The sequence below is a fragment of the Esox lucius genome, chromosome 1 (assembly GCF_011004845.1).
Source record: "Esox lucius isolate fEsoLuc1 chromosome 1, fEsoLuc1.pri, whole genome shotgun sequence".
Classification (NCBI taxonomy): Eukaryota; Metazoa; Chordata; class Actinopteri; order Esociformes; family Esocidae; genus Esox; species Esox lucius.
This window is the reverse complement of record NC_047569.1, coordinates 33,750,819-33,767,244: the sequence shown is the minus strand read 5'-3', so window position 1 is coordinate 33,767,244 and position 16,426 is coordinate 33,750,819. Positions and strand designations below refer to the sequence as shown.

The 16,426-nt window shown below is 42.2% G+C and overlaps 1 protein-coding gene across 4 annotated transcripts; it reads left to right on the top strand.

Annotated features, from left to right (window-relative positions):
* The first annotated feature begins 1,060 nt into the window (after positions 1 to 1,060).
* On the top strand, positions 1,061 to 15,464 carry fosb (FBJ murine osteosarcoma viral oncogene homolog B). Of its 4 annotated transcripts, XM_010872331.4 has the most exons (7): positions 1,061 to 1,301; positions 2,613 to 2,697; positions 6,949 to 7,356; positions 7,523 to 7,704; positions 9,223 to 9,579; positions 9,775 to 9,882; positions 10,187 to 15,464. In XM_010872331.4, the coding sequence occupies exons 3-7, from the start codon at positions 7,293 to 7,295 to the stop codon at positions 10,802 to 10,804; spliced, it is 1,329 nt and encodes a 442-aa protein (XP_010870633.2). In that variant the 5' UTR covers positions 1,061 to 1,301; positions 2,613 to 2,697; positions 6,949 to 7,292; the 3' UTR covers positions 10,805 to 15,464. The 4 variants fall into 4 exon arrangements, with proteins under 4 accessions (XP_010870633.2, XP_019901972.2, XP_019902067.2 ...); XM_020046508.3 differs by lacking the exons at positions 1,061 to 1,301; positions 2,613 to 2,697 and having other exon boundaries at positions 9,223 to 9,609; positions 10,187 to 10,558; positions 11,506 to 15,464; XM_020046413.3 differs by lacking the exons at positions 1,061 to 1,301; positions 2,613 to 2,697 and having other exon boundaries at positions 6,899 to 7,356; positions 9,223 to 9,609.
* The last annotated feature ends 962 nt before the right edge of the window (positions 15,465 to 16,426 follow it).

Below are 16,426 nucleotides of genomic sequence, written 5' to 3'. Positions count from 1 at the left end.
GAAAGCCACTTTCTCACTCCAACCCTCTCAGTTCATTGTTCTCTACCACAGGAGTCAGTCAGGGTTTAAAAATAGTTAATGATTCTGTCTGTCTGAACAAATTGACCACAGAGAAATTCAGAAGTTGCAGTGGATGGATGGACTTAGTTAATCAAGACGATTTACTTGAGCCCTTGCAAAGCCCCTATCTTTTACCCCCTGGTCTGTGGTCCCTGCAGAATGGAAGAGATGGGGGGGCAAGACAGCATTAGGGAGGTAGGTGGATTACGTAATTCTGCTCCTAGATGTTCCAGATGTTTCTAGACATAACTGAATGTTTCATCAGATCCCACTGCACAGCAAGGTGTAACGGTGGGCTGGGGGTGGTGTAAGACCCTGAATTTAAGGATGAGACCCCAAAATGAAATTTAAGTCCAACTTTTGGGAGAGGGGGATTCTAATCATTTAACCAAACAAATGTATAAAGTAATTCATGGAAAACAAGACATGACTCTAAAAGTTTCAATAAAATAAGAAATAATGAATGAACTGTTAGCTGTTCTGGTTTGCAGATTTTTGTGCTCTCTTTGTATGTAAAGGAAATGTCACTATTTTTGTTTATACGCTGGAATTATTGACAAATGTGAGCATTCTACTTTGAAATTATTTGACAATCGGGTTGAAATATAATTATGGTATGTTTTCATGCTGTATTGAAAGGTAATTCATTTTAACTTGAAATTAATTGTCTTATTAGGCCAGCAACAGGGAGTCAGGAAATTTAATCAAACATGTCTTTGATTAATATTATTGGTTGACTTGATGGAGAAGGCAGAACTTCTGGCTCAATTATATGGTAAGTAAAGTTCCTGATGCCCAAAAAGACAGACTCTGTGTAATTTGGTCAGGCCAGCGTTTCCCTGTCCAACCTCCTAAATAAACATAGGGACATGAAAACCTACATGTTTTAGTTGTGGACAAGGTTGGGTAATGTTCAAGTTGTGATTAAGGTCTCTTCACATCAAATGTACAGGTGAGGGAAAGTCAAAGATGGAGACATGACCTTGCTCCGACACACATCTAGCCAAGCTGTTCTGCTTCTTTTCACGCTGTTTGCTCAGCCATAAAGTAGGATCAGGATTTGTCTGCACACACAAACAGGTGAACGCATTCCCTGGTTTACAACTATTGAGATTGCAGACGCCCAACCTACAACAAGGTGTTGTCAGAGCACAATGACACAAAACAGCCCTATCTGTCATCCACTCAACCACCGCTGGCAGTACCAAGACAGTTTTTGCACTGCATCTGCTGGACCTCAGGTCTGTATGTCGTGAAGAACATTACCTTATAAATGTCCATTACAATAGCCTAATTTCATCATGTCCAATTGTATCTACAGCTCTGTCTTTTCTCAATGACTCTTAATAGATTTAGGAGAGTTGAAGATTGCTGCAAGCCTTCCTCCTAGATACCCCACCAACCATTTTCTTGCTCAGTAGATATCTGAGAGCAACTTTTTAACCGTAGTTCTAATTTACACTAAACAGGGGAAGAGTTCAATACAGTGGTCATATACAGTAATTGGCCAGATTATTAGGTACCCTTGCATCCATCCATCCATCTTCTCCCGCTTTATCCGGGGCCGGGTCGCGGGGGCAGCAGTCTAAGCAGGGATGCCCAGACTTCCCTCTCCCCAGACACTTCCTCTAGCTCTTCCGGGGGGACACCGAGGCGTTCCCAGGCCAGCCGGGAGACATAGTCCCTCCAGCGTGTCCTAGGTCTTCCCCGGGGTCTCTTCCCGGTGGGACGGGACCGGAACACCTTCCCAGGAAGGCGTTCCGGAGGCATCCGAAAAAGATGCCCAAGCCACCTCAGCTGACCCCTCTCGATGTGGAGGAGCAGCGGCTCTACTCTGAGCTCCTCCCGGGTGACCGAGCTTCTCACCCTATCTCTAAGGGATCGCCCGGCCACCCTGCGGAGAAAGCTCATTTCGGCCGCCTGTATCCGGGATCTTGTCCTTTCGGTCATGACCCAAAGCTCATGACCATAGGTGAGAGTAGGAACGTAGATTGACTGGTAAATCGAGAGCTTCGCCTTGCGGCTCAGCTCTTTCTTCACCACGACAGACCGATACATCGACTGCATTACTGCAGAAGCTGCACCGATCCGTCTGTCAATCTCCCGTTCCATCCTTCCCTCACTCGTGAACAAGACCCCTAGATACTTAAACTCCTCCACTTGAGGCAGGCACTCTCCACCAACCTGAAGTGGGCAAAAGGGTGGTACCCTTGCAATGCTGCAAAATAAATAAATAAATCATGCAGATTTGGTCAATAGGTTTAGTTGTTGTTCCACCAAATATTATAATGGGAAAGATGCATGATCTAAGCGACTTTGATCATGACAGTGGTGTGATTGTTTGTGCCAGACGGGCAGTTCTAGCATCTCAGAAAAAACTGACCTCCTGAGATTTTCAAGCACTTTATTCTCTCAAGTTTACAGAGAAAGGCTTGATAAGCATCCAGTGAGTGTCAGGTCTGTGTGTGAAAACGTATTAATGAGAGATGTCAGAGGAGAACAGCCAGACTTGTTCTGGCCACAAATTCTAAAGCTCCTACTTTTTACAACAGTGGTGAGCATAAGGGCATCCCTGAAGGCACAAGGCATCTAACTTGGAAGGGGATGTAGGCAAATGGTGGTCCTTCCAGATTCTAGGTAAGTGTACCTAATAAAGTGGCCGGTGAAGGTATTGTATCATACAGGTTATAAACCATTTAACAATTTCATTATAACAGAAACACATATGTCATACCTGCTGTATACCATCTCATATAACACAGCCAATCAGCATTAAAGACTGCAACTTAGTTTATAATAAAATGTCACACATTGGTAAAAGGTGTGATGCTTGAACAAACTGTGTGCTACAAATGCAAAAATAATGTGAATTCAGTGTAGAAACTAAAACAGGTCATGAATTGCGATCCACAAGTTCAAAAGTTTGTGGGTCATTGTGAGCTCCAAAAAGTTCAGTTGAAGCAACCAATGTTATTAATTTCAGATCTGCTATATTTCAGTTATTAAAAGTCATGTTTGCTTAGGCTGAGGCAACAGCCAATCTTTGTTGCCAAAAAGGAATTACTGGATTTGATGGACTAGGGATGAAGAGGTTGGATTATTGGGGCAGACAAACCTCCCTTATATCTGTAAGAACAGCTGTGTAGCCAAAAGCTAATCACATTGCAAGCAGCAGCCCTGCCGTCTGCTTGCCTCAAACTCATGAACTATTCTCTGAACTTTTGTCTTCTGTCTTGCTGAGCTTAGACAGTGTCTGCGGCACCTGAAGAAAGAGGTAACAGTTGAGAGCGCTTTGGAGAGAAAATATGCTCTATTTCTGTTGTTAACCAGGGAAGGAGTGGGGGTTGTGGCTAGTGGAATGTTGTGGTGTGTTGAGGAGAAACAATCCACATCGAATTTCTTTCAGCGGGTAAAGCTTGTGAGAAGGGTGCTGTTATGCAATGTTGTGAGGTCTAGAAGCCAGAAGGGCAGTAAAGGATCATGTTCTGGAGTGGGACGGGCCTGGTAGTTGCCTGGTAACAAATATTTTGGGCAGGGTAACTGGGCAAACATGCCCCGCCCCTCAAGGAAACAGGGGCTGGACATGTGAGCAGGGTGAGAGTCAGCAGCTTCCCGGAAATAAGCTAAGAGACTAGAATAGGCTAAACAAAGCATACTCTAGATGGTTCTCGACTGATTAGTTCATTCAAGTTCAGTGCCTATAAACAAAATAAGCACACAGATTGATAGATGTTATGTAATTATGTAAAATATTTTACAGCACTTTAAAAACCCTAAATAATCATCAACGCCTAAGCCAAGATCAACAAAAACATCACTTTCAAAAACGGCATGTGTACACGCGTTGTCTGATATCAATGGGAACACAGTTAAAATAAATTTAAAAGTAATAAACTCTCAAACATAGAATATTTACAAGTAAAATGCATACTGCTTCATACTGAGCTATTGCTTCTCAGTGTACTAACCTCCAGCAAGCAGTCAAAACCAAGCTTCATGGTATGCAAAATAATATGTAATTTTGCCATACGATCAATCATCATGAGACAAGGCTATATAGGTCACACGTTACATCCAAGAGAAGAAAAATAACTAGGGCCCATTACTGTTTTGTTTGCTTTCTGTCTACAAGACCACAGTAACCACGTTACCAGCTCCGAATGGGGGAGGGGTCATGTGATTTCCTGCTGTACATGGAAAGTCTAAAAGCAAAATAAGGTAATTTGCTTATCAAATCCATTTCAGATTCCATAAGTTTAAATTTTTATTAGTATAATTTAGAATCTAAATTTTGCCTCAAGCAGAACAGTATGACAGTTAAGTAATATATAGCCACTGACACTGTTGTATACCAGTTCAGTTTAATACGGTGAACAATAATTTTGCAAAATGAAAAATGTACTTCATTCCATTTCTCCCACGAATTGAGCTTGCTGGACACATTGTCTATAACAGATCCCGTGAAACAACGAGCTAAAAATGTCACAACAGAAGTCAGTACCCAGTTAAAAATAATTGACCAGAATGGTCACTACAGTATTCTTTTGCAGAATATCCATCCAGCCGAAATATGCAACCACGAGAAGCAACCAGGTGGAATCCTATGGAAATGCAGAATTAGCTTCTACTGTGGCTAGCATGATATGATTTTGTCCCAAGACCGGCGCAACACAGCTCACAATACTACGAGGTTAGATACAGGTTATGCCTATAAAACCAGACAACAATTGTCGGCTATGTGGGCCAAAATGGCAAGGCTATACCTCACCAGCTTTAAAATGCAAAAACGCAGTGAAACGACAGAACTTGAGTCGTGGCATACGTTTTCGTCAGCCATGTTCATTTGCGCCTCCACTATCGTTCTGCCCGACTGCCCTCCCCTGAACTGTCACTCAAAAACTGGTTACTATGGAAACTGGTTGCCAAGCAACAAAAACAAAAAAGTGTACGTCTCCACGTCAGGCGTGTTGGAACGGCGTCTCCAAGGTAACCGACGCAACGCTGTACTGTTATGCACATGCTCCTGGTGAGAAAGGGAAATGAAAGCACATGGTCGGTCTGTAAACCCTTTAGGCTTATTTTATTTGCTTTACAACAGAACAAAATCCGTACGATTTTGTTGTGTATATATGCATGCTTGTAACCACGATGTCAGTTGCAAAAGTTTTATTTTGTCTGGATTCAGTTTGTCCCCAGTTTCATTTCTGAAAATGTAATTGCTGTTTGCCTTGATCACAGCATGGACATACCATTTTAGCCCTCTGGTCTAGCTGGTGTATTAGTCATCGCTATTGAACAGTGAACGCGGACGAAGTACAGAACGTTCCTCATCGTCGGTGACGTTGTAGTGCTGACTAAATGTTGTTATCCCCACTCTTGTCTCTCCCCGAGCTTTTACACACCGATGCAGTCTTACCTGCCACCAAGACGTCTTACGCCCCCCACCCCCACTATGCTACCCAGCTATAACCTTACCCTGACAACAATAACCTAATATTTCTGCCTAACCTTAACCGAACCCTAACTACTAAACCGAAAATGTTCATGCAACCGTAAACTTCACCCCACGTCAGATAACTTAATATGTTTTCCTTCGGTCCGCATCCAGATAATAAAACAGGACCATACACACCTGTCATATTTCCAGAGTTACAAACAATTAATAATTTTTCTGGTACAGATTGTTTGCAATGACAGCAGACGATTTCCGTCACTGCAGCCCACTGTCCGTGTCAGTAAGCTCGAGCCCATCAATCTGTACATATTTTCTGGTAAAACATTTGGGAACAGTTGAATAAATAATAACCCAGTTGTTATTCTGTGACAACGAGTAACAAAAGATGACAACAGAATCATTGATCAGCGACGCCCTCGGCACATTTCATAACGCACACTCAAGAAGAATCTCTTGCCTACCTCTGTTCTGAACGAGTGCATACTCACAGTCCTGTTTGACACACTTGCATACACTCCAGATAGAAAAACTTCCCAAAAGTCCCAATAATCAAGCGTTATTTGTTTTATCTAGACCTTCCTCAATCTATATCCGCACATAAACCAATTTTAATTATATGTAATAATTTGTGTCTTGATGCCAGGCTATATGATATTGATAAAGAAAAGCAAATGTGTTAACTTGCCTGCGCGAAAAAACTGTCGAAATCGCAGTGACCAATGCCATGTCTTTAGGTGACTCTGCCAGCAGCAGATGATCCTGTTCTTGAACGAGGGATTCCTCGGCCTCCCCCTATCTGGGAGGGAATTCCCGAGGGCGTGTCCATAAAAAACTTTACTCCAGAGGATTTCCTCTCTTTGCTTTCCACGAGTTTCCTTTCTCTTGGGATGTCGAACATAATTTCCTAAGATATCGACAGTGGAATTTGTCTGTTTCTATATTGACCAACCGCTCTTAACTCCCCATTGAATCGTTTAAGTATGAGCATGTCGCCTGTACTTTTCAATGGTGTCTGTTAACTAATACTTTATCACTAGGAAAACCTACTAGAATGCGAAGTTATATGCTAGGCTTATATTCGTTAATCTCCATTATATCTCTTTTACCTAGTATCTAGAAAATAAAGACAAACTATTGGTGTCTTATTTAAGAAATTAGGCCTATATATTGGCCATGTACATAGTGTGCTGAAAGGCTTTAATCTTGAACATTTAATAAAATCTTTTACCGAAGTTTTTTTTTTACATACATCTTTATGAATCATAATGATGACATGGAAAATGCAAACAAAACACTAACATCAAGTGCAGTTTGGCACATTTAAATGAACTTTGTGTTTCAACAAGGCTACATTTCCAATCAGAAATTGTTTTTTGTTTAGAAATGTCTAGTAGCCGTAATAGTAACATTTTCTATTCTGGTCTGCCGTACAGTTTCTGTGGGAGAGGGAATCCCTCGCTAAACGTCATTACCAAGGATACCAAACAAAAACACAACCCCATAAATGGGCACGTACGTCAGCGGAACTCCTAGGCGGGACTTCTCATCCTTTACAATGCTTCGCTCGTACTACATGGATTCATTCATAAGACAAGACTCGCTACTGTGGGCTGTGACTATATCGCTGCTCAGTTTACACATAGTGGATTTTTACATGGATCTATAATTGTATATTGGAAAAACGAACAACGGACATCGTTTTGAATTGGATGAATTCGTTTTTCAAATTCTGAATGTAAATACATTTCCCTAAGCAGGGAACTGGATTAACTTCTTCATGCAACTTTTTTGGAAAGAGACCAAGAACATTTTACCAGAGCACAATACAAAACACATTAACGGTAAGATACTTTCTCTTATTTCGGAATTGCTGATATGGGCCTACATGCAAGGCGTAAAGCGCAGTCTTTCATGCGGGCTATACACGTTAACATTACCGGAGCCTAGATACAGCAGACTGCATTTCATGACAGCTGTCTCCCTGCCCTTGTGTGTGTGCTCGGACAGCAGGTGACATTACGCTTATTCGGGGATCACAAGGCTTCTCTTTCGGCTCTGCCGGGGAAATGTACCAAGGGTTCCCCGGCGACTTCGATTCCGGATCCCGTGGAAGTTCGTCTCCGTCTATCGAGTCTCAGTACCTTTCCTCCGTGGACTCCTTCGGGAGCCCGCCGACCAGTACCTCACAGGTAGGTCCCATAAGTCAAATGTATTAACATATAACAAGTCTATGTGATTTCGCTCAATCAGCAGTGTTATGATACAATTGTTATGACTGTCAACCTTTACATTAGAGCAGATGTTTATATTATAACGCGCAAAGTATCCTTTCTGTTGTATTATTAAAAGACTGCACATGGCTGTATTCCAGGATAATGTTACGTTTAGAATTGCTTTATGAAGCTTTATATTTCAGGAGCGTTTGGACATTGTAGTGTAGTTCTTTGTTGCAATATTTCTACTGTGCAGTTTGGAATGATACATTTCCCGTACACGTCTGATAAACTAAGTGAAATACATGCTGCCAATGCCACAATAAAGTACTGTCCTTGAAAACTAAAGGATTGTAGTTATTGTAGTTGAAGCTGGACGGCGGGCATGTTCTCTGAGTCACAGGCTTCTAGAAACGTGGTAGGTTTACTGCACGCCGCGAAGCGGATGACAAAGCCTTGTAATTTTCATACGTAGGCAATGAAAGCTCCACCCTCGCTCGCTGCTCTCCACGCTCCCTGTTCTTGGCCTCGCTGTGACGTAAATGCGTTCTATTTTGGAATGTTACGTCGCGTTGCTAAGGGGAACACCGGGGGTGTGACGGGGGAGGAGGAAGAAGGAGGGGGGACCTAGTAGAGAGAATTGATTGGTTGAGGTGGCCTCTTCAAAGCCTCATGTCCCCTGCCTTACGCTTTGATATTAATATTAATTAAACTCCGAACTCACCGAGGCATCACTGCTCGCCTCAGTTCTAAATAAAGCATAGAGATCCAGTGATCAATTTGGTCACCGAATATTTTTTTTAAATAAATAAGGCGTAGAAGACTGGTAGAAGTATTTTATCTTTATCATCTGTTGTGCAAGAATGAATGTAGGTATTCTAACTCTCACGCGCATTCTGTCATTCAGGAGAAAATACATTTCCTGGTCCACTTTTTTCAAGTTCGTTTTGGTCTTATAATGTTATTATAAGAGTTCTACAGTTATGTCTGTCCGTGTAGCACTTATTAAACCGGCCTAAATCGGTCATTATTTGGTTTTAAGATTATAAAAAGATGTAATATGAAACATGATTTTAAATCGGTTGGTTTGAATCCTGAATGCTGATGCTGAATGCGTTGGTATTCGGTTAATAATTATAATTAGCTTAAAATTAAAACTAGAAGTACTGAAATAATAACTAATATTATAACTAATCTTAAAATGAATGCATAACAGAATCATAATACATGTCTGCTTTTGATCAAGATAGTAAATATTTGCAGTGGAAAAATAAAATTTGTTCATTACTCTTAACTGGTTGACTGTATCAATTTGTGCCCTGGACAGTACGATATCCACCCTGAATGCTCAAGACAATCTGTCTACATTGTTCACAAAGCAAACATTCACAAACATTGGGTTTAAAGAGCAAGTAACTTGCTGCCATGTTATTGTGCAGCAGCAGCCTCTTCTTTGCATGTGTTAATGCCCCGATCTCTCCTCCTCTGAACCAGGATTGTGTGTCTGCTGGAGGCGGTGTAGGGCTAGGCAGCACCTCCGGGGCTGTCAGCAGTGGAGTGGACATGCCTGGCTCCTTCGTGCCCACGGTCACAGCCATCACAAGCAGCCAGGACCTGCAGTGGATGGTGCAGCCAACACTCATCTCGTCCCAAGCCTCGGGTCAGAGTGGGACGGGGACTTCTACTATGACCCAGTCCATGTCCCTGGTCGATCCTTATGACTTGCCAGGTCCCAGTTACTCCTCTGGTTCTAGCTTTACCCCCGTAGGCTCGGATCCCCCGGGGCCCGGCCCGGCTCCGGGGCCCATCCGTCAGTCCAGGACCCGTAGCCGCCATGCACGAGAAGAGTCTGTGAGTGAAGATGGAGATGTTGGTGTGTTTGTAAGTGTGTGTATGCCACCCGTGCGTCCGTCTTTCTGTGTCAAATGGAAATGCAGCGAGAGTAAATTCCATGAGCTATTTCTGACACCCCATCCCAGACAACTACGTTATCTGTTATTCTAAGCCAGCGATTTATTTTGGTCCCTCCCTGTTTTATTACTCCAGTTGACTCCTGAGGAGCAGGAGAAGAGACGTGTTCGACGTGAGAGGAACAAGCTGGCTGCCGCCAAATGCCGAAACCGTCGGCGCGAACTCACCGACAGACTGCAGGGGGTGAGCTTGGCCGTGTTCAGACTGTCAAAAGAATGAAGACAGTTCAATATGCTACCCGAGTACATTTATGTTAATGACTGAGTAATAGTGAATATTAACACATTTATTCCAGGGACTGAATTTAACACCAAAAAAAAGGGGGAAGATGATTACAGTGCTTGGGACAGTCTGTACCTACAGCAGTTATGGTCTAATTGAGCGGTCCTCGCTTAATTATAAATGTTCATTTTGAGGTGTTAACAGAGACATAGAGAATGTGCTGACTCTCCTTCTCCTTCCCTTCCTTTCACCCCTCCCTCAATAGGAGACGGACATATTAGAGGAGGAGAAGGCTGAACTGGAGGCTGAGATCTCTGAGCTGCAGAAGGAGAAGGAGCGCCTGGAGTTTGTCCTGGTAGCCCACCAGCCTGGCTGCAAGATCCCCTACCAGGAGCAGCAGGCCTCGGTCTCCTCACAGCCCCAGCAGCTGCCCCTCCAGGGCCCTGTGTCCATCGTGGGTTTGACTGTGAAGGAGGACACTTTCTACCTGCCTCCCCCCTACACATCACACCCTGGCTCTTCACAGCAGCAGCAGCAGCAACAACAACAACAACAACAGCAGCAACAACAACAACAACAACAGCAGCAACAGCAGCAGCAGCAGCAGGTTATCCCAGGGCCGGGGATGATGCAGGAGGTAGCGTTTTCTAGTTCTTTCTATGGCTCAAGCGAGCCCGCGCCGGGCGGGCCGTGCCTGGTGGCCGACGGTGGTGGTGGTGGTAACCATGACGGCGCGGCCGCTGGTAGCTACAACCCTTCATACACATCCTCATTCGTGTTCAGCTACCCAGAGGGAGGCTGTGGGGTCAGCGCTAACCAGAGGCACAGCAGCAGCGAGCAGTCCTCTGATTCCCTGAACTCGCCCTCGCTGCTCGCCCTCTGACTGACCGACAGACACACGCCACATGCACAGTCGCAGGCCACCGCGGCCAAAAAAACGTGTCGCTCGCGGCAGATGCCCGGGGCCACCGACATGCTCAGACATAGGATCAGACGAGGGTCAAGTTAAAGCTCATTCACATTCATAAGAAGTTAACATAAAATCCAACAAAAGTTTGACCACATTACATTTAGCTCTTCTATACAGGCCCGTATTGTCTTTATGGGCAAGCCAAATGTAACCAATCAAGTATTTAAAATGAATTTGAATTTGAGACTCCAACTATGGGCTCTCTCAGTTATTGGCTATCTGTGAAATGTCCTTTGACACACACACACACACACACATGCACACCTGTCCTGGCCCTCGTCCCCTCTGTCGGTCATCCTTCTTCTACACTGCTCCTGCTCTCATCCCTCTCATCCTCTTCATGCTGAATGTGTTTGTGCTCCAATAGGGATGAAGGACTTTTGGGTTTGGGTCTTTTTTTATGGGGCCAGACTGCTGAGCCTCTGCTCATCCTTTCCTCTCCTCCTCACCTTCTTGGCTACTCTTGCTTCTCCTTCATTATTTGGAACTTGGAAAAAGGGGAGGGCGTCACGGCCCCAGCTATCTGGCGCTTTCTCTTTTTTTTATCCTGCCGTCTACTGTTCGTCCATCTCTGTTTCTCTCCTCCCTCTCTCTCTCTCTCTGTCTCTCTGAAGTCTTCAAACCCCGAGAGCCCGCTGAGTCCTTCCAGCCCCTGGGATCTTGACTGAGCGCCGGCCCAGCTCGCACGCTCCCTCATCCCCACACGGACACGGACGCAACTCCCCCCCCCCCCTTTCCCACTGAGGAGCCTTGGAGTGTGTCGCTCAAAGCAGACCTCTAAACAAAAAATGCAAAAAGCCACATACACATTGGAAAAGACAGAGAAGAACGAGGAATGTCAATGTAGAGATGCCCTCTTTAGTCTTTTTGTCCCAAGCTTTTGTTGGGAGTGGAAACGGTGGACAGGAATTGAGAAAGAGAAGACGTCTGGAGAGCCGAGTTTGTGTGCAGGTTGAGAAACGTGAAAAAAAAGCACAAACAAAAGAAATCCTATTCTTTCCAACTGTGTATGGGTTACCTCCTGTTGTCACAAGTGTACTAAAGAGCCTTGTTCCTATGGGCCAGGTAAATACATACTCATGCCATCACTTACAAGCATCTGAGTTGCCGTCCAGTTGTTAATGATACTGTTTTGTGTAACGTTCTCCGCCTCTATCACCAGGTTGTGTTTCAGTCTTAGTTTTGACAGAGAAAATATAACGGTGGGAAAACGTTGCGGGGAGTGTAGTTTTGGTAATTAACCTTTGTCAGACATGAGTGTGTTGGTGTCAGATGTGAACTAATAGGTTAAAAAAAAAAAATTTTAAGGAATCTTGAACCAACCTCTGAACATTGGAATGAGTGGCGTGTGTGCCTCTCCTCGTGGGAGGTGCCTCTCCTCGTGGGAGGTGCCTCTCCTCGTGGGAGGTGCCTCTCCTCGTGGGAGGTGCCTCTCCTTGTGGGAGGTGCCTTTGTTGTGAGTGGACCCCACTCAGAGCCACTTGCTCCATTTCTTTCTTTCTTGATTGAGGTTGATGTGAGAGCTCAGTCCTCAGCTAGATGTAGAGAGGTGGACAAGACAAGGTCATGTTTAATGAGTGTGTTTTTCATTCACCTGTGAATTTATTAATTTAATTTTTAAGTGATATTTGATATGTTATTTTTTATTTTTAATTTTTTTTTCGAACTTGTCCTCTGCTCTTGCCTACATTGCTTTAGCCAAACAGAGGTTCTTGTTTTCAAGGCAAGTTTTCCTCTTAAGGGCACAATCCGCAGTTGCAAACATTCCTTTTTTTTATTATAAATTATTGATAAAAACCCATTAGTTCTTGTAGAGTATAACTTATAAATGCCTAATGAGCTTAGTTTTAACAACATAAATGTAAACAAATGCTTTATAGTCTCAAAACATGGGGAAAACTTTAATACTGACATCATGGCTGTCTTTTGTATCCATATGTCCATCTCTGAATTTGAGAGGGGTTCTTTTTCTCCAGCCCCATCCCAACGTGTTTTAGGTGGTGAGGGGAGGGGCAAGATACACTTTGTTATTATATCAACTGCAGATTGGCCCTTTATTGTTATTATATCAACTGCAGATTGGCCCTTTATTGTTATTATATCAACTGCAGATTGGCCCTTTATTGTTATTATATCAACTGCAGATTGGCCCTTTATTGTTATTATTATATTGCATTGTAACTATTATTGTGTTCTTATTTTATTTTTTATGTTAGTTTTGGCAGCTTCAGATGCATGTTGTGCACTATAAACATGTTTTCTATGTGTCAAAAGTATACTTAAAAGCCTATATACATATACATACAGAAAAGATGTATGAGTGTATGTAAAATGATTGTAAAGTATGAATGTTTTAAAATATAAATGGGATATTTTTGTCAATGAAGAAAAAGAAGCAAGGCTGTTGAGGCTGGTTTTAAAAATTGATATTTTTCTAAAAGCGTAAAGAATTATAACTAGAGTACTTCACCTTTCCCTCAACATGAAGTGTGTTTTCACTGCCTCTGCTCATGTGTATTTATATGTTTTATATATAAAGCACATTATTCAGGATCGCTATATCTAACATGATACTGTATGCGTTATAGTTTGTTCATAAGATGAGGTCATTGAGGTGGTGCTGTTGCCTTTGCTTTTACATTTGCCTGTTTGTTCTTCTTTGTGAGGTCTGTCCCAATGCCTAAGCCGCCAAAAAGCTTATTGTCACCACTTAGTCCACTTCGGACCCAAAATGAGGAAACAAGTATTAATTGAATGTCAAAATACATATTAAAGTATTAACGATGCAAATCATTTTGAATGGAATGTTTTTGTTGAAAACAGGCTGTCACAGTCTGGTGTGTATTTTCATCCCATGTAATCCTATCATCATGTGATTTTATTCTGCAGACATTTTTGGAGAGCTTTTTAACAGTGGCCCTCTTTTACCTCAAGATAGTTATTTTTGATTGTTTCATAACTTGAAAGGTCAATGGATGTGAAAAATAGAAAAAACATGGTTTGGTTCCATTAATTGGGCTGATCGAGGGCTCAGTTGTGAATTGAATAGAGGGCTCGTCCAATGTCAATGTGAAGGGAAAAACAAATCACTTAAGTGCCAAAAAAATTTGCCAAAGGTGGCTTTGTAAGACAGCGGACAGGCCTCACGTGCCGATATCTCATGCCTTTTCATTTCCTTCCATGAACCTACCATGGTATTGCTGATTATGTGTGAATGGGTCCTGCATAGGTAGTGAGCGAAATCTGGCAATGAGGGCTTGTGTATAGATTGGTTTTGTGGTGCTAATCATAGTTTATCAGATTAACTTCTCATAGAATGTTCCAGGAGGTTCAGTGATTAGGTCCATGCCAACATGGGTTTATTTACACTACTACTACTGGAACGCTGTGGAGATTGATGACAACAAGAGGGAGCGATAGGGAGAAACGGTCAATTAGCGAAAGAAAGGAGGCAGGAAAGCAGGAGAGCGAATGGAGAAGATGTGAAGAGGACGAATGAAGAGTCAGAGGGAGTAAACTAGTGGTCGAGTCATTTTTAAACTTCCTCTGTAATATTCAGAGTTGAGCCAGGCCAGTAATAATGATGACTTAGACTGCCTGAACTCGTTGTATCTTTGAACCTGCCTTGATATTAGACCAACTGAAACAGACTGACGGTGTTTTACCATCGGCCTCCCTGACAGATGCTTTATTTTTCCACAAGTTGCAAGCAATGTTATGTTTTGAATTTGAAACTATGAAATGCAATATTCATATCCTCTGGGATAGACACGTAGCAGATTATACGAAGAGCCTAAGTTCCACAACGCTCTACGTCTCCTGGCGCTCCCTTTCTGCTGTGCTGTGTGTCCAGTGAGATCACATGTTTGCTGTCGTTTTGAATCCCTGTTTTGAACTGTTCCGTGATCTTTCATTGATATGGCCTGTTGTATTAATGTCAGGATGCAGCGCTGATGACCTCATTTAGTGGAGGTTTAGGCGCTTGGCCTTTGTTTAGAAGTATATTTAACTCTTAAAATAAATTATTATATCTTTATTTTTTTGCATTTTCTTTTGATGCCCTTTGTTCATTGTGCTGACCAGATAGTTACATGAATAATATTGGAATAATATTTGAATACTGGAATTAGTAATTTCTAGCATCATAGGCCTAAAATGTATTTTATTGGAAGACATGGAAAAGGTGCTGCATCAGAGATATGTGTGAGATTTTTACTCAAATTAACTCATGATGGTGCTTTGATAACTACACATTTGTCCTTGTTCAATGCAGAAAATGAGTATTTGGCTGTTTAATGCTCATTTAACTTATCTTGCATTTTTCTGAATTAATCAATCTATCTTCAATGTAACTTCTGACTATACAGTACTAACTTTTTTAAATGGACCAAATGTTATGACAGGTTATCTGCCATATTTGTATCTTGATCTCCCTGGCCTTGTCTACTCTTTGTTGATGTTGATAGACTGTGAAAGCTGAGTGAGCTATCCTCTACTAAACTGCTTATATTATCAGCCTACTCTTTATTGTTGAGAAAATGGCATTTAATAAACAGCAACATTGTCAAGGTGATTTATAGTGTGTGTGTGTCTGTTTCCATATTTCGCTTTACTCATGACACCCTACAAGAATAGTAAGTTTAAGGTTGGGTGTACATTTTTAATTCAATTTTTTTTTTTTACATCATTTAGTCAGGTAAGTGTTAATGTTTTAAATATCATTTTGCCAAAGGCATTCAATTTAAAGTTGATAAAACAAAACACACAGAATTACAAATTAATGTAAAGGAAATGAATGCAAATGACCAAATAAACTCAATAGAAAATGAATTTCAGTAAATACAATGATGCATATAAAGATAGATATGTGTTGTGATGTGAGGAGTTTGTTTAGTTGGTTTTCTTAAGGGAGGATGTGTGATAACATTGTCATGCTTGAAGTTCTTCTGTAATCGGTTCCAGTCAACCAGAGTGTAAAGATCATGGAGATGAGTGTTGATGGAAAAGTAAATTACATTGTGGTAAATTATATCTAAAAGTATATCTAAAAAGCCCACGAGGGTGGCTGTTTCTTAGATACTAGAACCAACAGGGCAAATTTATATCTAATTTACTGAGGAGGTTTTTTTTTGGCAGAAAGCATGTAGACTATGTTGCCAATTGAATTTAAACAATGGGCAAAACATGTGACCTATGCGACTGAGGGTGGTAGGATCACAGGTGCTAGCTATGTTGGTTCCAGTGTCTAAGAAACATGGTGGGCTTTTACAGCCTCCACAAGGTTACTGAGAATGTTGCGACATACGAAAACAATCCAGTCAGCAGTAGTCCTGTGGGTTACATCATCTTGTTGTCGAGGGGTTGAAAGAGAATGGCAAGAATTGTGCAAGCTTACCATAAACAGGTGCAGAAATAATAATTATAATGGTGTAATACGACGCTGGTGTGCAAAACAAAATGTAAGAATGCCCAACTTGTCAGAACTTGTTTGGGAAGACTACGGCAGCAGGAAATCACAGACTCTGCTCCTAAAAC